Genomic DNA, 19,114 nt, shown 5'->3' on the forward strand with positions numbered 1-19,114 from the left:
GTTTTTGGATAATCTTGGGTAGAATCTTGCTTGCATGTGAAATCAATGATATTGTTCTGTAGTTTCCACACTCAGTTTGGGTCACCCTTCTTTGGAATGGGAACAAATATAGATCTCTTCCCATCAGCTGGCCAAGTGGTTGTTCTCCCGATTTCTTGGCACAACTTGGTGAGCACATCCAGGGCAACATCTGTTAGCTGAAATACGTCAATTTGTATACCATCTATTCATTTTGATTTTTTAGAGGCAATTAATCACATGGGAGGAGATTTCTCATCCTTCTTCTTTGTGGAGCAACTGGTGGCCTCGAGCCATACACCTTTGGGATTGCAGTGCAGCTTCTTGCCACTAGGCCACCAGAGATTGCTGTATTGTAAATGATGAATAAAAATCCAGTGTTTCCGTACATTTTCCCCATTACTGTGGGGTATCTTATTCTAAAGTCTCGTCTGACATCAGAGCAAAGTGTGAGTGGTGTCCAGTGGGCCCTGACTCACACCCGCCGTGGGTGCAGCAGGACTAAGCGCCATCCGGGCACTGCCCTTCGTGAGTCCACAGTCAGCCATTGTGTCCATCGTACTGACTGAGGATCCGTGCCTTTTCCTGACTGTCTGTGACAGGAAAGAGCACAGCCAGAATGGTTTGCTTTGCTCCAAATACAGCAGTAATTTGGGGGAAGATGTGTGGTGTCTAAGGAAAGCTTTTTCCTTTCTCTCAGGCCCTTCAGGATTTCTTTGCCCTGCTGTTTGCTCCTTCTGGTACTGCCCTAGTGGCCTAGTCCGTAGAGTGGGGTGCCACTAACCCAAAAGTGGTACCTCTTGGCAGTTCAAATCCACTTGCTGTTCTTGGCAAAAGGATGGGCGATCTCCTATCCTGTGGTTTATAGCCTCAGAGAACTGGAGGATCAGCTAGGAGTAGGTTCCTCTGCCCTGCTGTCACTTGCCATTTCGCTCTCTGCTGGTGGTCAGCCTCGCCTTCTGTCCCTGCCTCACTCACTAGCCAGAACCTACAGCTGTCCTTGGTTCCCCTGCCTTGCTTTCTTCTACTGCCCACCCCCAGCTCTCCCCAAAAGTTGCTCCTCAGCGCACCTGGTGTCTTGATTATAACGACTCAGAGGGGAAACTCTTGGTTTGCCACACAGCACCCCTTGGAATTGGGGGCTCAGGGTGGGCTGGAGCTCAGGGTGAAGGAGACCCCTCAGTGGGCATAGTTGGCTGGAGTCGGCCGGGGGATTTCAGATGCAGGATTACAGCAGAGCCCACCAGGTCTCAGAACCGGGACCCACATCTCAAACATGGCAGATTTGTTAGACACCCCCAGGTGCTCGGATATGTAATGAATGATTTCATCCTTTAAGCCCTGAAATCCACTTCCTGCCTTTCTAGCAACTGTCTTAGACCATTGTAATGTCAAGCCGAGCTTGGCAAGCTTTTGTTATTCTGACATCATTTTGTGACAAAAACCATGTTTTTTAAAGGAAAGTTAGAAAATTGAGTGATGCAGGGGCAGTCCAACACTTCTTTTAAGATAAGATCCTTTGGGTTTCCACTGCAGATCAGCTCCTCTCCAGCAAATGTGGGAGCAAAGCAAGGCTGGGACCCTTGGGGAGAACATCTGTGGTGGGCAGTAGAGCTAGGCAGAGGGAAATGCGCAGGAGAAGCTGGAGAAGGGAAGGGACAGGGAGAGAAAGAGAGCATGCATGTGCTTGGGAGTAGTTCCTTTCCTTTGCTGTTGTTATGTGTCAGCGAGTCACCTGTGACTCATAGCGACCCTATGTACAACAGTCCTAAACCCTCCTCTATCCTGTGCCAATCGCACTGCCTCTGACACACCTACCTCCACTACCTCAGTCATTGGATCAATCCATCTCATCATTGGTCTTCCTTTCTTGCACTGTCCCTCCACCGCACACCCCCCACCCCCGCAAGCATGATGTTTCTCTCCAAGGACTGGTCCCTCCTTGCAACATGTCCAAAGTATGTCAGACGAAGCTTCAGAGTCCTTGCCTCCAAGGAGCAGCCCGGCTTCACCCTCTCCAGGACAAACTTACTTGTTCTCTTAGCAGTCCATGGTATATTCAATACTCTTCTCCAGCACCACAGCTCAAAGGTGTCATTTCTCCTTCTGTCATTCCTAGTTATTGTTGAGCTTTCTGATGCATAGCAAGTGATTGCAAAGGCCATGGCCTGAATCAGGTCTGCTTTTGTCTCCAGACAGACATTGTTCTTCAGTACTTTGGAGAGTTCTCTGACAGCAGGTTTCCCCGATGCAATTCGTCTTTTAATTTCCTGGCTGCTGGTACCACGAGTGTTGATTGTGGAGCCAAGCAAACTGAAGCTGTTAAAAATCTCAATCTCTTCACCATCTATCATGATGCTGCCAATTGTCCCAGTGGTGAGGATCTTTGTTTTCTTGATGTTGAGCTTCAATCCATATTGAAAGCTGCAGTTGTTGACCTTCTGCAGCAGGTGCTTCAGGTCCTCCTCAGTTTCAGCAAGCAGGGTTGTGTCATCTGCATAGCGTAGATTCTCATTTAGCCAGTACATATTTATTGAACGCCTACTGTTGATAGAGAACTACCAGAAATAGGCTGGGTTTAGAAGAGGCCATGGCACCAGAGACATTATCGCCAAAATCAAAGAGTACCAGAGGAATGTCTATCTGTGTTTTATTGACTATGTGAAGACATTTGACACCATGGATCACAACAAATTGTGGATAACCTTGAGAAGAATGGGAATCCCATTCTTCAATCAGAAATATTCAATCAGGACACTTGATTGTGCACGTGTGAAACCTATACTTGGACCAAGAAGCAGTCATCAGAGCAGAGCAGGGAAACACTGCGTGATTAAAAATCAGGAAAGGAGTGCATCAGGGATGCATCCTGTCTCCATGTCCTTTCAGTGTATGTGCAGAACATATGATTTGGGAGGGTGGCCTCTATGAGAAGGAATGTGGCATCAGGATTGAAGGAAGTCTTCTCAGCAACTGATGTGATGCAGAAACTCAAGTGGCTGAAGCACTTGCTGCAGAAAGTCAAGGACTGTCGATTTCAATATGGATTGAAGCTCAACATCAGGAAGACAAACAACCAAAACAACTATGAGATATCATCTCACCCCAGTAAGAACAGCAAATTCAACAGAGCAGCAAACAATAAATGCTGGGGAGGTTGTTGCTACCCTCTGGAAGGCATTTCTCAAAAAATTGAAACTAGAAATACAGTTTGACCCAGCAGTTCCCCTACTGGGAATATACCCTAAAGAAACCAGAACTGCCACCCAAGCAGATAAATGCACACCTGTGTTTATTGCTGCGTTGTTCACAATAGCAAAAAATGTAAACAACCCAAGTGCCCATCAACAAATGAATGGGTAGAGAAGCTGTGCTATATTCACACAATGGAATACAGCATTAAAAAACAAGGAACTAATAAAATATCATACAGAATGGGTGACCCTGGAGGACATTATGCTAAGTGAAATATCTCAGTCACAAAAGGGCAAATGCTGCATAGTGCTACTGTTATAAAACAGAACTGGCATCGGGGTTGGGGGAAACTAAGAAAAGAGGGGATAAATAATGTACATTGCATTTAAACAGATGAGGGAGAGAATTGCTTAAACGGATATATGATTAGGTATTTTTTTGCATGACAGTACAGAATAAGAGCTGCATAGAGAAGTGGAAGGGGGAATTGTATAACAATTAAAGAATTTTTTCCCCCAAGAGAAAAGTGAACTGGAGGGAGGGGTGGTCAGGGAGGAAAATGTACAACAATGAATGAATGGAAATGTATGTTCTCTACAAACTTTCATTAAAATCTCAATTAAAAAATGAGGGGGAAATGAAAATGTTAAGCATGAAATAAAGATATTGTTTTCAATTAAAAAAAAAAAAGACAAACACCACTGGGCCAATTGACTGGCTCCACAGTCAACTCTCTTGGCACCAACAATCAAGAAATCAAAAGATGAATTGCTCTAGGGAAGGCTGCTGTTGGGGACCTCACAGAAGTGCTGAGGAGCAATGATGTCAGTCTAGAGACCAAGGTGCACCTGATTCAGGCCGTGGTCTTTGAATTTACTTGCTATGCATCACAGAGATCGGAAGTCACCAAAGATGACAGAAGAACTGAAGTCTTTGACTAGAGGTGCTGGAGAATAGTATTGAACATGGCATGAACTATTAAGAGAACAAACAGGTTTTTCTGGAGAATGTGAAACCAGGCAGCCTCTTAGAGGCAAGGATTTTGAAGCTCTGTCTCAGACTTTTGGCATGTGGCCAGGAGGGATCAGTCCTTGGAAAAGGACATATCACTCTTGGAAGGGTACATGGAAAGTGCAAGAGAAGAAGACCCCAGATGAGATGGATTGACACAGTAACTGGGATAATGGGAGTAAGTGTGTTGGGGACAGTGACATTGGCTCAGTGTAGAGCAGAGTTCAGAGCTATTGTACACAGAGTCGCTATGAGTTGCAGGTGACTTGACAGCACATAACAACAACAACTGTGTTCAGTCTAGATGTTGAGGATAAGACAGTAAATAAAACATATTTAGACTCCCTGCCATCACAGAAGAGGAGCCCCATGGCACCGTGGTTAAATCTCTGGCTGCTAACCCTCCATTGCTCTACCAGAGAAAGACATCTGCATTCATGAAGATTCACAGCCTTGGAAACATTGAGGGCAGTTCTGCTCTGTCCTCCAGGTTTGCTGTGTGTCACTCTATGGCTTTGTGTTCACTCTGTAGCAGTGGATTTTACCCTCTCAGAGGTGGTTTAACTTCCATGTGGGTTTGATTCCTGACCAGGGTGCCCCATCTGTACCTCCTGCTTGTCATGAGAGGGAACGTGGGTGGTGTAGTTCATAGACAGCTGCACTGCCAGCTGGAAGGCCACACCTCTCTGGTGGTGAGAATGCTCCATGGGAGAAAGATGGGCAGTCTCCTCTTGTGCAATTTACTCTTGGTTCCGATTTGACAGCAGTGGCTTTGACTGACCTGCCAGAGGAGACATGCATGCTGCTGTGATACTGAACCGGGTTCAGCAGTTTGCAGGCTAAGAAGGATGAAGAGGAATGGTCTGGTAATCTGTTTCTGAAAATGAGCCTGTGAAGACCCTACAGTTTGCAGCTGTCTGTTCCCATTTGTGCACGAGGTTGCTGACTCCACAAGAGCTACACACAGCCCTCACGGAGTCTGTGTTCTGAGAGGAAGAGACAGCCGGTGAGGCAAAGGAATGAAGTTGGCTTCATGTGTTAGAACAGAGAGGAGACCGAGAATATGGAAAAACTCAAACCCACTGCTGCCGAGGGGGAACTGACTCACAGCTGGCCCTTGCGCAGGTTTTTGGGAGGCTGTAAATTGTGAGAAATTGCCCATCATTCATCCTCAGAATCGTTAGTGGATCTGAACTGTCGGGAGGCCTGCCTTGGGGTCTGCAGTGTGATTCCATATGGATAAGGCCACCAGAGCGCCTCATAAAAACTTAGAGGTTTAATTTTAAAAGGGTGATTAGAATCTGGAACAGGTGTATTGTGGGGTGGGCTGGGATGGGGGGAGAAAATATGCAATGATAGGGGGAAAGCCTCCTAATATTAAAAAAAAAAGAGAAAGAGAAAGGGTGATTGGGGTGGTCTCACTGATGAAGACCTCCTACCATAGGTAGGGAATAAGCTGGTGCAAAACTCTTGGCAAGCAGGAAGAGCACACTGGGCGGAACATCCTCGCTTCTGCAAATGTCAGTGAAGGACGACTCTGAGAAGTCAGATCCTGGATGTCTGTGAAGCCAGCACTAAAAGGGTTTGTTGGTGGGATGGACCAGCAAAGAGGATGATGCTGCCACGAAGAGCTGTGGAGGAGACATGGCGGGAATGGGGCAAGTGCTGTTTTTAGGGGCAGATACCAGTTTGGGACAAGTTAAAGCTGAGTTCTGTGGAAGCGGAAAACACAGAAATCATGGGTTTGCCTAGTGGGTGCTGAGGGAGAGAGCATGGGCGATTGGGGAGCTGATTATGAGGGTGCATTGTGGACAGTCTTATTTATCTACAGACAGTGGATGAAGCTGGGCGGTCACAAAGCTTGGGTAAGCTTTTGAAGAGAGCACAAAGGCCCATGGGCTGGTGGAAGCGTGTGAATGGGATCGTTTGAGCGGGCTGGGTGATGCTGTGCTGGAGGCTGCCACATGGGCTTTGAGAGCTTAGATAAAGGGTGAGGCTGCAGAGATACTGGAAGAAAGGGGGCAGGGAGCGGGGGCACTCGAGCAGGGGAGCTGGATCTGGGCTGGGCGTTCTGGCCTTTAAGGAAAATGGAAGAGGAGAGAAGCAGGGATGGCCAGCCAGAGGGAGGGGAAGGGCCGCTCTGGGAGAAGTTCCGCTGGTTTGCAGGTCAAGTCAGTAAGCTGGACTACCCGGAGCTAATGGGCTTCTTGCATTTTCTCTCCTGTGAAGCGTCTCCCTGCTCCTGGGGCCAATGCGATTTCACTGTGTTGTTCTCCACCCGTGCACTTGTGTGTTTGTATGTGACAGGTGACAGGCACCGTGATCCACTCGTACGTGACAGGTGACAGGCGCCGTGATCCACTTGTGCAGATGTCACTGTTAGCTAGATGGCTGTCTCGTGTGCATGGTCCCACCAACTGGTTATCTTTGAATGCTTATTGGTTCTTTGGGCAGAGAACCCAGGCCCTTAAAAAATCAAGTATTGAAAACATCTGTAAAGCATTATTTGCAGTTCTGGAAGCAATTTCAGTACCTAGAAAGAGTAAAACTGACGAGCAAGTAAAAAAAAATTATATGTGGATTATATATGCCTGTGGTTCCAGATAATCAATAATCTACTCAATCAGTTAATACTTGTCTCCCACCATTTCCTTCTGTTTCCCCACGTTCACCCCCCTCCCCTTTCCCATCCACCCTCAACCTGAGCCTTGGGATTCTGAACTGGAGCCCAGACAAACCATCTGTGCGTGGCTGGGCTGCTGGGGCAGGTCAAGAGGGGTGAAGGGAAATGAGGTATCCTTTTAAAATAAGGCATGAGAAAAAGACTTGGTGGAGTTGGGGAAATCAGAGGGGCTAGGCAGTTGGAAGACAGCTTTGGCTTCTATCAGAATAGGGCTAGGTGTTGAGAAATGGAGCGTGACAGTGAGCAAACTTTGAGACCCTGGGTCCTCGGACAGCATTTCATGGACCTGAATGTGGTGAGTGACCAGAATGAGGGTGGGGAATCAGATGACCTTGAAGGTTCCATCTGGAATGATGTTCTAACCCTGGAGAAGGAAAGGGATGGCTGTGCAGGAGTATGAATAGTGGGTGCTCTGAGGCTCTGCAGGGGCCCACACCAGGGCCAGGAACCCTGCTGGACCCGCAGGGGTTTAAGGAAACAAAGAGCCAGCCCCTTGGTTTTGGGGATCAAAGAAAGCAAGAAGGGGGTGAGGGGATGAGTCTAGGATGGTTTTTCTTTGATGCACCTCTATCCTCCACACTGTGCCCTAGTAAACTCTGCTGTTTCTTCATATCTTTCTGTCTTCCCTGAACCTCTTCCCGACCCCTGGATGGGCCACCTCTGGTCCCTGCCCCTCTCGCAGCAGAAGGGAAAGCATACAGCTCCGATGAGGAGAAGCTGGAGGCCCCTGGAGGCGACCTGGCAGGCAGCGAACCGGAGGAAGAAGGCTCTGGCGCTGACAGCGAGGACAGCTTCCTGGAAGGCGTGGCTGGTGGGCCGGGGCCATTGCTGGGACCCAAACCGAAGCTTAAGGAGGGCCTGGGGCCTGGGGCCGAGGAGAGCGCCCCGGTGCCAGCGGGGACAACAGCCCCAGGGGGCAAGAGCCGGAGGCGCCGCACGGCCTTCACCAGCGAGCAGCTCCTGGAACTGGAGAAGGAGTTTCACTGCAAGAAGTACCTCTCCCTGACGGAGCGCTCGCAGATCGCGCATGCCCTCAAGCTCAGCGAGGTGCAGGTCAAGATCTGGTTCCAGAATCGGCGCGCCAAATGGAAGCGCATCAAAGCCGGCAACATCAGCAGCCGCTCGGGGGAGCCCGTGAGGAACCCCAAGATCGTGGTGCCCATCCCCGTGCATGTCAACAGGTTCGCTGTGCGCAGCCAGCACCAGCAGATGGAGCAGGGGGCCCGACCCTGACACCCCGAGCACTGGCCGCACAGCCAGACTGCTCCCAGGGACCAGGACCCGCGGTTGGGCTAAGGGCAGGAGCTCAGGTTACTGAGGGGCTGCTGGGACCGAGGTGGACCACAGGGAGGGGCAGCTCACACACCTGCTGATGACAGGTGATGGGCACACCTTGGGTAAAGCCAGACGGAGCCAATGGCAGCTCCTTATTTATTTTGTGTAAAGTTTGTACATACCTAGAACTGTCTGTCCGCAGCCCACCTGGGACTGGGAGTTTGTGCAACCTTCATCATAGTCCCCCTTTTCCTTGGAGTTGGTGCCATCTTTCCTCTATAGCACTTGAACACTCATATTCACACAGAAATGAACTGCCACTGGATCCATGAGAAATGCTGGGCCTCACATCATCACCTGTGTAAACTACCTCCATTGCTGCCCCATGTCCACCTCTCGCCCTGCCCATTGCAGCCTTCAATGCCTAGCACTCCAGGTGAGGCTTTCCCTCCCACCTCAACAGCCACCCATCCACAGCGCCTTCCACCGAGGGTGGCGGAGGCCTCAGACCTCCCTAGGTGCCGCTCCAGGAAGGAGGCACCTTGCTCTGTTAAGTGGGGGGTCTGTCCAGCCCCATGCAATTTGGAAGAGACTGTCAGAGGCTGGGGGCTTGTATGTGTCCACCTGTGAGCTCACGAATAAATTATTTTCCATGTAAAGGACATGACCACTGGACCCCTTTCTGCTGCCTGTGTCTAGCCTTCTGCTTTGATGGCATGACTCAAAATCTTTCCTTCTCCTGTCACATCATGTGTGAAGGTTGGTAAAACCAGATGAGAGGTTAGGAGGGTCCATGCTGTGAGGAGCTCAGAGGTTGGAACTGTGATGGGCAAGTTAAAGAATGGAGGTAGCCACATGAAAGACAGGACTAGAGGCTCCAATGGGCTTAAGAGGGCAGCAAGGCCAACTATGGCCACTAGTCAGCACCTCTGCTGTCACCGGAGGGTGCTGGGCTGGCTGTGAAGCAAGCAGCAGCGACATCTGCACAGAAACAAGGATGCCAGAAGCCTGGTGACGTTGGCATCGTGGCCGTGATTTGGGAAGGGGTGAGGCCACCGCACAGGGATGTAAAATGGGCAGGTGCTAAATGAGCCAGGGAAGTAAAGCAAGGTGTCAGGGACGAGGGGTGGAAAAGGACCCTGCCCCCCCATCTTCAGGAGAGGGCAAATCCACATCACTCTTGTTCCTCAAGCAAGGATGGGACACTCTGTGGGGAATGAGAGCATTTTCCCTTGGCATCTGTCTCCACATCTCCTGGTTGGTGTGGCCAGCAAATAAGAGCACCCTGAAGTGGAGACTAGATGACAAACAGTATTGATGTCTCTTGTCAGTACACGGGTTATGTGCCTTCAAAGCGACTATGACTCAGCCACCTTAGGAACAGTGGCTCTGAGCCTTGCCCTGTCCTGTGCCAATCTGTCTCATCCAGTCTTCCTCTCCTGTGCTGACCCTCCATCCTTCCAAGAATGTCCTTCTCCGAGGACTAGTCAAAATAAGTGAGATGGAGTTTTAACATCTATGAAGCAGCCTGGTTTCACCATCTCCAGGACAGACCTGTTTGTGCTTTGGCAGTCCACAGTATGTTCACTACTCTTCTCCAGCATCATACTTCAAAGGCATTGATTCTTGTCATCCTCCTTCACTGTCCACCTTCAAATGCATAGCAAGTAACTGAAAAGACCATGGCCTGGATCAGGCACACCTTAGTCTCTACACTGACATTGTTGCATGGACCCAGGTACATCTGTTTTACCTTTTGGCCAAATTTAAGTAGGATTACATTAAGAAAGTATAATCCAGGCCACCCACTAGCCTGGTCAGCCCCCTAGGACTCTGCCTTACAAAGGGAAACCTTCACGGCCCACTTGTTTTTGGGAACTAAATGAGGCAAAAGTTGAAGATCCCATGAGCTGTCATGCTGGCTACCAAAAAATACCTTGTGCACGGTCCATGGAGGGTAGATGAGAGCAGGTGGGCTGCAAGATGGACAGCTAGAAGCAAAGCCCCCACCGTCATCTTCTAGACTGGCCGGGAAGCCTCCTTTACACCAAGCAGTATTTAGCCAGTCCCACAGTGGTAGGTGTTGTATAGCAGACCCAGATGCAGGCACTGCGTGTCCACCAGCCTCTGAAAACCCACTGGAGTGTCAGCTGTGAGTTGGTTCTGACTTGACAGAACACAATGACAATTTCCCTTAGGGAAGTGGGAGATGATAAGGTCTGGTATTTTCAAAGTTGAGGAACCCATTTCTCTATATCCTCGTGACCTTGTCCCTATTTTGTCCTTGTATTTAAGACCCAGCTTTACAAAAGGAGGGCGCTCCAGTGGGTAAGGAGTTGTGCTGCCAATCAAAGACAGCAGCTGCTGCTCCACAGAATAAAGACGGTTTCCTGTGTGATTTATAGCCTCTGAAAACCCCCAATAGCAGTTTTGAGTTTTTGTAAAAGGGGCTGTGTGTGACTAAACTAGTAGTAGTTGATTATTCACCCTCACCAGGAGCATCAGCCTGCATCTCACTCCACAGGTACTGAGAACATTCTAGAAGGCAAGGGCCATCAAGCAGGTGGTCTCAAGAACGGGAGAGCAATCAGCACTTCAGACAGCTGAGATCTTGATTAGCAAGCTCTTCCCTTTGCAGCATGAGTAGAGGTTTTCTTTTTAGGATAATTAAGGGATAGTTGAAGTGTGAGAAAGATGGGCCATCTCCTGTGACTTCTGAAAGCCCGCTGGAGGGTCAGCTCTGACTCAGTGTGTAACAAGGATAGTTAAGAAGGGGAGAGGCTCTGAACTCCGCCCACACTGTAGCACAGCAGGATGGTGGTGGGCCAGACGAAGCTCACCCTTCTCCCCTGGGGGCCCTGCAGCAAAGTCCTTCCTGCTGTGACAGCCTTTTTTTTACATGGTGCCCTAATAAACGTCTTGCGTCCTTCAAACATTTTCCCTGTGTTAACTTGCTCAGTTGTCAAGTGAGCTGAGCGCTCTCCTCAGGGGCAAGTGGTCAGTTTATAGGGTGTGGCATGAGGTAGCAAACTGCGGCTGGATAGATTTCTAAAGGTGCAGGGGGCCAGGTGGGGAAGGCCGCAGGAAGCCCCAGTCCTGCGTTGCATCTGCTCAGACCTCACCTGGACACACCAGCCTCCCCCTCTGCAGGAAAGAGCAGGAGAAAAGCTAAGGGAGGCCAAGGAGAGAGCAGGAGAGAAGACACAAAGACTTAAGTGGGATGGAAGAATATTCTAGAACTCGGGGCAAAATAAGAAGACTAAACAACGCAGTAGAGATGGGGGCATTTCTGGAAGGGCAGAGAGAGACAAAGAGGCCAACAAGTTCACACACTGCCTGGTTTATTGGCTCATCGTACACATAACACAAAAATATGTACACAACATAAATATTCCAATGTACAATTTTACACGGGACTCAGATCACCCCTGTCTCTCTCACCCTCCCCCCACAACCTGGGCCCCATCTATTTCCCATTTTGGGATGAAGGCTCGCAGGGGGCTGGCACGAAAAGGTAGGAATCTGGAGGAGGGAAGAGGTCCTGCTCCCCTCTCCTCACAGGTTCCTCCAAGGGCCCCATCCTCATAATGGCACCCACAGGGCTGAGCCACATACCTCTACTCTCACTGTCTGCTACAACCCGACCCTTTTCCTCTCCCCCTCTTTGAATCTCTGCCCTAGTTCCCCCCTTACTTCCTTCTACATGTCCCAAACTCTCAGTCCGTGTCTCCTGCCTCCCCAGTGCCTGCAGGGAGGCGGTACAGAGCGAGGATGCAGCCCTCCTGGTCTCCCGGGTCCTCATAGGAGGCTGGGACTCCGGTGCAGCTCAGCAGAGGTGTTGGTCCCGCTGCTGGGCTCTCTGCTGGGGGTGGTTCCTAGGCCACAGCCCTCCCCGGGGCAGCCATGCTGAAGCAGGATGTCCGCGCATTCCTGACTGCCAGCCCGGCGGGCGTAGGCCAGGGGAGTCAGGCCCCGGGCGTCCTGGCTCCTCACGTCTACCCCGTACTGTAAAGAAAAGCACATTTCCCCTAAGTGGCGTGATGGGTGGCAGAGAGCAGGGTGGGGACCCAGAGGTCAGGGGCAGCAGGGAGAAGAGCTGGACAAGGGCAGCACTCACCCAGATGAGCAGCTGCGTGAAGACCACGTTAGCCATGGCACTGGAGAGGTGCAGGGCCGTGCGGCCGTCCCCATCCCCGTACGTCTCATTCACCTCCTCCTTGGACCCGTGGGCCAGCAGCATCACCAGCAGCCGTAGGTCGTCCTCCACCACGGCCCGCAGCAGCTGCTGCCCCAGGGGGACATCTGAGACTGGCAGGGGCGCCAGGAAGAGCTTCTGCTCATATTTGGCCCGGATCCACCGCTCCTTCTCCTCCCTGCAACCAGAGTCCACTAGGATCAGCCAGGCCAAGGGTGACCACTGGCTCCAAAAAGGGGGCATGGAACCGGCTAGTAGGGGACCACTGCACGCAGCAAGGGGCAGGCAGACCAAGGACACTCCTGAGCCCCACCTGACCAAGAGGGGGAGGCAGATGAAAGGAACAAGCATGAGGCACTTGGGAGCAGCAGGGACACCCCAAGTGGCAGTTTATCTGGCAGTCTTAACTCTCGCCGATTGGCAGTACTGAGGACAAAAGGACGGGGCCAGACAGGACACATCGCTTGTCGTATCTAACATCCATTCTCCGCATCTCTGCACCTTGGTGATAGGACCCACGCATGCGCACCCGCCTGGCCCCGACCCATGAGAATGCTCAGAAAGGGCCAATTGTTGGGAGGAGATGAGTGACAGGCTGAGGGGGAGGGGCACCCTTAGGGGCCAGCAGCTAAGACAGCAGTGGCCACTTTAGTCCTCGTAGACGTTCAACAGTCACCCACGCTGCCAGCCTCTGCCCCAAGGCCCAGACTGTGTCCCTGACCAGCCAGGACTCACCTGCAAGCTTCAGGCCCTGGCTTTGTGTAGCCCTCCAAGGAGCCTTCCCAGACGCTGTTGGCCAGCGCGTTGCCCATGGCTGTCATGACAGCCAGCAGCTCCGGGGGCCAGTCATCCAGGTCAAGAGAGCGCACCCGGGAGAGGTGTGCTCCCAGGTGCCGGTGGATTCCTGAGCACTCGATACACATCAGGGCGCCCAGGTTCAGGCTGGCCCAGTCTGGGTCTAGGGGAGGGAGAGGGGAGGAGATCAGGTGGTGCAGGGGAAGCCATCCAGATTGTAAGTCAGTCGCTGCCCCATCACCACCTCCTGACCTCTTCTAAAACTCCCAATATAATAATTGCCATCAAGTTGGAACTGACTTATAGCTGACCCTCCAGCTAGTTTGCAGAGACTGTTGATTACACAGGAGGAGAATACTCATCCTTCTCCAAGAATGGCTGGTGGATTTGAACCACTTGCCTTGGGATTGGCAGCGCAACTCCTTACCCACTAGGCCACCAGAGCTTTTCTACAGTCCTCTTATTTCACCCTCTCCCTCAGTTAAGTACTCACTGGGTGCGTCACAGTCAATACAGAAGCTGTTGCCACGAACAGTGCGGACGGCTTGCACAGCCAGAGCTGTGTTTTGATTTCCCAGTCGTGTCTGCAGCCAGGTGATGAGATGGGGGTGGGGTTTGGGAACAGACACAGAAAGTTGAGTCACTGGTACCCCCAGGCCCCCACCCGGGTGCATGCTGGGCAGGCCACACCCTCCCACCTTGTCCTTGGCACTGCGGCAGCCCTGCAAACTGGCTAGGATCTGGGCCTGGACGCTCTGCACCCACAGCTCCCGCTCCTCTGCTGTGGACGCTTCAAAGTGCCACGTCTGGCCGGTGAGGGACACCACTACGAATTCGAAAGACTCCTCGCCATCTGAGGGGGCAGAGGTGGGGAGAAGGGAAAGGGTCAGGTGTCCGGATGCTCCTGGGATGAATGGGAAATCAGAGCGGTCCTGCTTCACTCATAGCCCTGTCCCACTCACCCACTCACTAGTCTCACTCTCACCACTGCCTGACAGCCCCATCCTCCCAGTACCTCCCACATGGCCGTGCCCCCTCATGGCCTCACCCTTGACCCTGTCCCCCAACTGCCTCACTGCTGGCCATGCCTGCCCCTGGCCCCAATACTTGTCCCCCTGGCAGCCACCCCCCAACCCCTTTCCACTGGTTCAGTCCCCTGGACTCCCTTCGATGGCCCTGCCCCATCCACTCACAAACCTCAGAATCCCCTCCCCCACACCTTCCCTTAGCACAGATAAGAGAGGACGGAGTGGGAATCTTCCCCAGAAGGCCAATGGTGCCACCTGTGGAGTCAAGGGTGGACTAAGAATGGGGGGGACTGAAGGTATGAGCCCTTCTGGCCCTACAGACTGAGAGGGGCATTCCCTGGAGGCAGTGAGCTGCATGTCTGGAGAGGGTGCGGTGGGGTGCTAGGAGGTGGATGCTGGAGACTGGGGGAGGCGGGTGTGGGCACCATCCGTACATGTCAGCTGCCGCTGCCTCATTTTGCAGCTCATTAAACCCAATATTCCTGATGGCAGCATCAGCGTGGGGCTCCCGGGAGCCGAGCCCCTTCCCCCACTACCCTGGCAGAGACAGGGAGGAAGGGCAAGGGGAACTGAGGGGAGAAGGCAAGGCGCCACTAAGAACCAGGAGAATGGACAGGACTGTAGAGACTGGCAGGTGGGAGCAGGTGGCAAGATGCCCTGACAGGCAGCTGAGGCTCCCACCATCTTCTGTAGCCCCAGAAGACAAGCTAGTCCAATTTCACTCCCAAGGGTCACCACCCTATGGGTAACCAATCCCTCACCAGAGTGAAACTCTTGTGGGAGCTGGAGAGAGAGCCCACGACAGCCAAGAAGCCAGAGGTCAGGGTCCTACAGCCAATCTCTGCAAAGGCCAGTCTCCCTGCACCTCTGCTCCGCCAGGGCAGTGGGCCAGCTCAGTGGTATTCCTGGAGGGCCTCGGTCTCCAGACATCCTAACAGAACTGCCTTCCTGAAGAAATGAGATCAGACGCTTTTCTCCCCTCAAACACCCCTTGAAATGCTTTCAGTCATTTCCTTGGTCATGTGGTGGACACACAGTACCATGAGCTACTAAGCCCTTCGAGATCAAAGGTTGGCAGGAAAAGGTGCCTTCTCCTATAGGTGTGAGCCCTGCCCACCTGCCCCTCACACCCAGTGTGGACAAGGAGGAACTAGATGTCATTTGTTATTTGGGGGCAAAGAGATTCCAATCACAGAGAACATGGAAGAGGAAGCCTAAGAGTATGGCTATACCACCCTGAACAAGCCGATCTTGTCTGATCTCGGAAACCAAGCAGGGTAGGGCCTGGTTAGCACTTGGATGGAAGAGCACTGATACAACCAACAAGAGGTAAGACAAAGGTCCTGTGGCATGGGACTGGGATTCCTCAGTCTGAAGATGACAGAGGCGTGACTCGGCCCACCTATAAACGCACATATTAAGCACTCACTACGTCCCCACCGCTCATCAGACATTAACAATGACACAAGAAACACAGATCACGGGTCCTGGCCCTCAAGTCTTAGAAAAGCCACCTAAATGGTAAGTACCCTGCGGCCTTTCATCTTCATTAAGAACAAACAGCTGGACTTTAAGGCCAAGGCTAACATTAGGCAAAAGGAAGAACTTTTCTGATGCCCCAAAGGTGTGATTCCACATCCACTGCGAAGTATTCCTCAGAGTGGGTGGTCTGTGATGGTGGGAAGCAGCTGGCTGTGACTTTCCTGTCCCCATGCCCGCTGCCCCTCGGTGTCCCCACTTTCCCGGGCCCCCTGACCTTCAATGGCACTGGAGGGGCCATCCTGGCGAGGGGTGCCGGTGCTCTTTTTCCTCCGGTGCTTCTTCCGGTTGGAGTGGGGAGATGGGGGAGGCTCCAGCTTGGGGCTGGAACTGAGAACCTCAGCTGGGCCACTGGCTGGTGAGGGCAAGAGGCGGAGACAATGGGAGAGGAAAGGTGGAGGTAGGGGTGAGGTGAGACTGGGCAGAGATGGGTGTGCAGGGAAGAGGTGGCCCTGCCTTGCCCTTAGCCTTGCTTCTGGGAGCTGCATTCTGCCTTACAACTAACTGGGCCAGGCCTAGAAGCCAGACACACACACACCCCCCCTTTCCAAGGTGAGGACCTCTGCTCAACCTAGACTGTACCAGCTTTTGGGGGCAGAACTTGTGGACAGGGCAGCAGGTAGGGGCCGGGCAGAGAGTGGGCTGGGCAGAAGGGCATGGGAAGGGATCTGGCTCCTGCAGCCTGGAGGGGTGGAAGGCATCCCAGGGAACGCACCGGAGCCGAAGCCCCGGCAGCTCCACACCAAATTTATCCTCAATCACACTCCCTGCTCCTCACAATTAATAGCAGAATTAGAAACAATCAGGGAGCTGCCTAATTACTGTCAATTAGAGCGCGCTAATCAAGCTCCCGTCTCCCGCACCCCGCCCAGCGCTCACCACTAAATGTCAAACTTCATCAGAGGCAGACACGCTCCCTCCCTCCCTGCCTTCCTCCTTCCAGGCTCCTCCAAGAGCCTCCCAATGCCAGCAACAGGCCCTGCACCGGATCCCAAGGCGTCACTAACAGCCTGGCTGCTCCACTGCCTGGCCCTGGCCGCGAGGACTTGGGGCCAGCAGATGGCCGTGTGGGCCTTTTGCTTATGACTTGGTCTCTCAGAACTCATTCCTGAGGTCCATGCTTTTACGGGGTTGGGGACTTGGACATGGTTATTTAGAAGGTCAGTGAAGGGGTCCAGTTAACCGCCTAAGCTAGACCTGGTCCTAAAGCCCAGACTATGGAGAGCAACTGTCTGCCAAGACACTCTCCCCTCTTCATGACACATCCAGGCCAGAGGGGACACCTGTGGCTGTCTCCCTTTCTCTCTAAACCTCTGCTCAAGAGAAGGAGGTATTGACTACAAGACAGTGGAGCCCACTTATGGCCCTCAGAAGTGATGATGAGGTCTGTGGCCAAAGGGATATGGATGAGTGTGGTGGAGTTGAAAGAAGGAAGCAGATAATAAACAGAAGAGAAGGCGGCTCGCGGAGGGGCAGGGAGGAGAAAGCAGGGAAAGAGTTGAGCAAGGAATAAAAATGGTCAAGGGAAGGCTTTTGGAAGGAGTGAACAGCTGAGGGGAGCGGGGAGAGTAGGGGCCTGAGCAGCGGGCAGCACTGGAGGGCAGGCAGCCCAGGGGGAAAGCTCTTTCAGGCCGCATCCCTGGATCACATGCAGAGAGTAGGGAGGGGACAGTGAGCGGGTGGGGGACCCGCCATGAGGTGACACCCTCCAGTCTCTGCCCTCCCACTGAGAAGCTGATGAGTCTACAGCACAGGGGGGTACTGGGGGAGCAGGCACCGCTAGAGGGGAGGGAGAAGGGGGGAGATGAAAAAAGCCAAGTGGGGGTTGGGGCAGCAAGCTGTGAGTGCGGGGCAGAGAAGGCACGTCTGTTTCCAAGACACCAGTGTCAGCTCCAGCCTGTTGCCACTACCTGAACCCCGATGGCCCCTGGGGCCCACCCTCCTTGTGGTGAGTTCCCCTCAGTGGGGCACCTGTGAACCCAGAGCCACCCTGGAGGGGGCGGGCAGGCCAGGGCGAGCCACTCACCAGGGTGCGGGGTGCCCAGGGGCAGGGAGGTGGCCTCACTCCACTGGTCAGCGCTGGAAACGGAGCAGGAGCGTTGGGGCAAGCCTTCTGGGCGTGGGCCCGCCAAGGCAGAGCTGCCCAGGGGGCGGTCAGAGTGCAGGCACGTGCTGCTGGCCGAATGGGGGGCACCTGGCAGTGGGTGGAGGGTCAGAGTAGGAGGTGTGGCCAGGCCATGCAGGTAGCAGAGGGAGCACCAGCACAAGTGGACCTGGAAATGGGGCTACACAGGGGGCACCAATAGGACCTGACCCCTATTATGTGTCAGGCCTGGGCAGGAGGGGGATGAACTCCCTGGGCCCCAACCCTGAGGCTACGCATCTCCTCTGCACAGGCTGTGCCATCATGTGACTCCAGAGCCAGCAAAGGGCCTAGAATGGACAGCAGAGCCATCCATCCTGGTGCTCTAAGGACTCCAGGGCCGGGTCAGTAGGCCCTATCTTTTTGGAAAGAGGCTGGCATTTGGCGCCAACCCATACCCACCCTGGTATCTCTCAGCACCGACATCCTCTTGCCCCTGAACCTTTGGCCATATATGCTATTTGCTCTGCCTCTGGTTTGCTGCCATCCTAACGAGAACTAAGTGTATCAAATTCAAGTAATTATGTCTAATTAGTATTAGTAATTATCCTGTTGGGCTGGAGAAAATTAATCTTTTGCTCCCCATCAGGGAAGAATGGTAGAGTCTCTAAGAGTGCCAAAGATAGGGCAGGACATGGCCAGCTGTGGCGAAGGAGGGACAGGAATCCCTCAGAGTGTGCCCTGGCCTCGTCCCACTCCTCACTGGAGAGGTCTGGGAATAGGAACAGGGCCTCTGTGGCAGAGGCAGGAGGAGGTGGGGGAAGCTAGGCTTCCCTCCCCATCAGTAGCTCACCCAAGACTAAGGCTAAGAAAAGACGAAGTGGCTGGTGCCTCAGACCTGAAGGGAGGTGCTGGCGGTCAGCAGCAGCCTGAAGAGGCAGTGGACGTAGGGAGGCGGCAGACACCAAGCCTCACACCAGCCCTGTGAGCACACAGGGCTGTGCTGAGAAGCCCTGGATGGGAAGCTCTGAGCTGAAGCACTGGGGGCTCAAGGAACAGGCCAAACACTACTAACTCCAGAGTGAGTGACACTTAAAGGCTGAGGGCAGGAATGACATTTCTCTTATACTTTCCAGAACAATCCAAACAGGGCCAGGGTCAAAGTAAGTGCATAATACATGTGGCACTGAGGGCCCGCAGGCCAGTCGGATGCCCTGGCTTCTGTGTTTCTGCTTCACACTCCTGCCCTGTCCTGAGGTCCTTCCCTCCCTTCTCCTCTGCCCCTTCCATGT

At 52.8% G+C, this 19,114-nt stretch overlaps 2 protein-coding genes across 2 annotated transcripts in view; one reads left to right on the forward strand and one right to left on the reverse strand.

Annotated features, from left to right (window-relative positions):
* The window catches only part of GBX1 (gastrulation brain homeobox 1), a gene marked incomplete at its 5' end in the record, with an annotated part of 27,846 nt that extends 19,706 nt beyond the window's left edge, over window positions 1-8,140 (forward strand). Inside the window, 1 exon segment of the mRNA XM_006903622.1 lies at window positions 7,590-8,140. Within this exon segment, the coding sequence (XP_006903684.1) occupies window positions 7,590-8,140 (551 nt within the window).
* Window positions 8,141-11,980: 3,840 nt separating this feature from the next.
* AGAP3 (ArfGAP with GTPase domain, ankyrin repeat and PH domain 3) overlaps window positions 11,981-19,114 on the reverse strand; it is a gene marked incomplete at its 5' end in the record, with an annotated part of 102,254 nt that continues 95,120 nt past the window's right edge. The window contains 7 exons of the mRNA XM_006895192.1: window positions 11,981-12,187; window positions 12,300-12,555; window positions 13,113-13,335; window positions 13,666-13,756; window positions 13,871-14,025; window positions 15,957-16,094; window positions 17,766-17,933. Coding sequence (XP_006895254.1) covers window positions 11,981-12,187; window positions 12,300-12,555; window positions 13,113-13,335; window positions 13,666-13,756; window positions 13,871-14,025; window positions 15,957-16,094; window positions 17,766-17,933 — 1,238 coding nt within the window. The remainder of the gene's footprint in view (window positions 12,188-12,299; window positions 12,556-13,112; window positions 13,336-13,665; window positions 13,757-13,870; window positions 14,026-15,956; window positions 16,095-17,765; window positions 17,934-19,114) is intronic.

Source organism: Elephantulus edwardii, unplaced genomic scaffold (genome assembly GCF_000299155.1).
Source record: "Elephantulus edwardii isolate Elephantulus edwardi_28Jun2011 unplaced genomic scaffold, EleEdw1.0 scaffold00161, whole genome shotgun sequence".
NCBI classification, from domain to species: domain Eukaryota; kingdom Metazoa; phylum Chordata; class Mammalia; order Macroscelidea; family Macroscelididae; genus Elephantulus; species Elephantulus edwardii.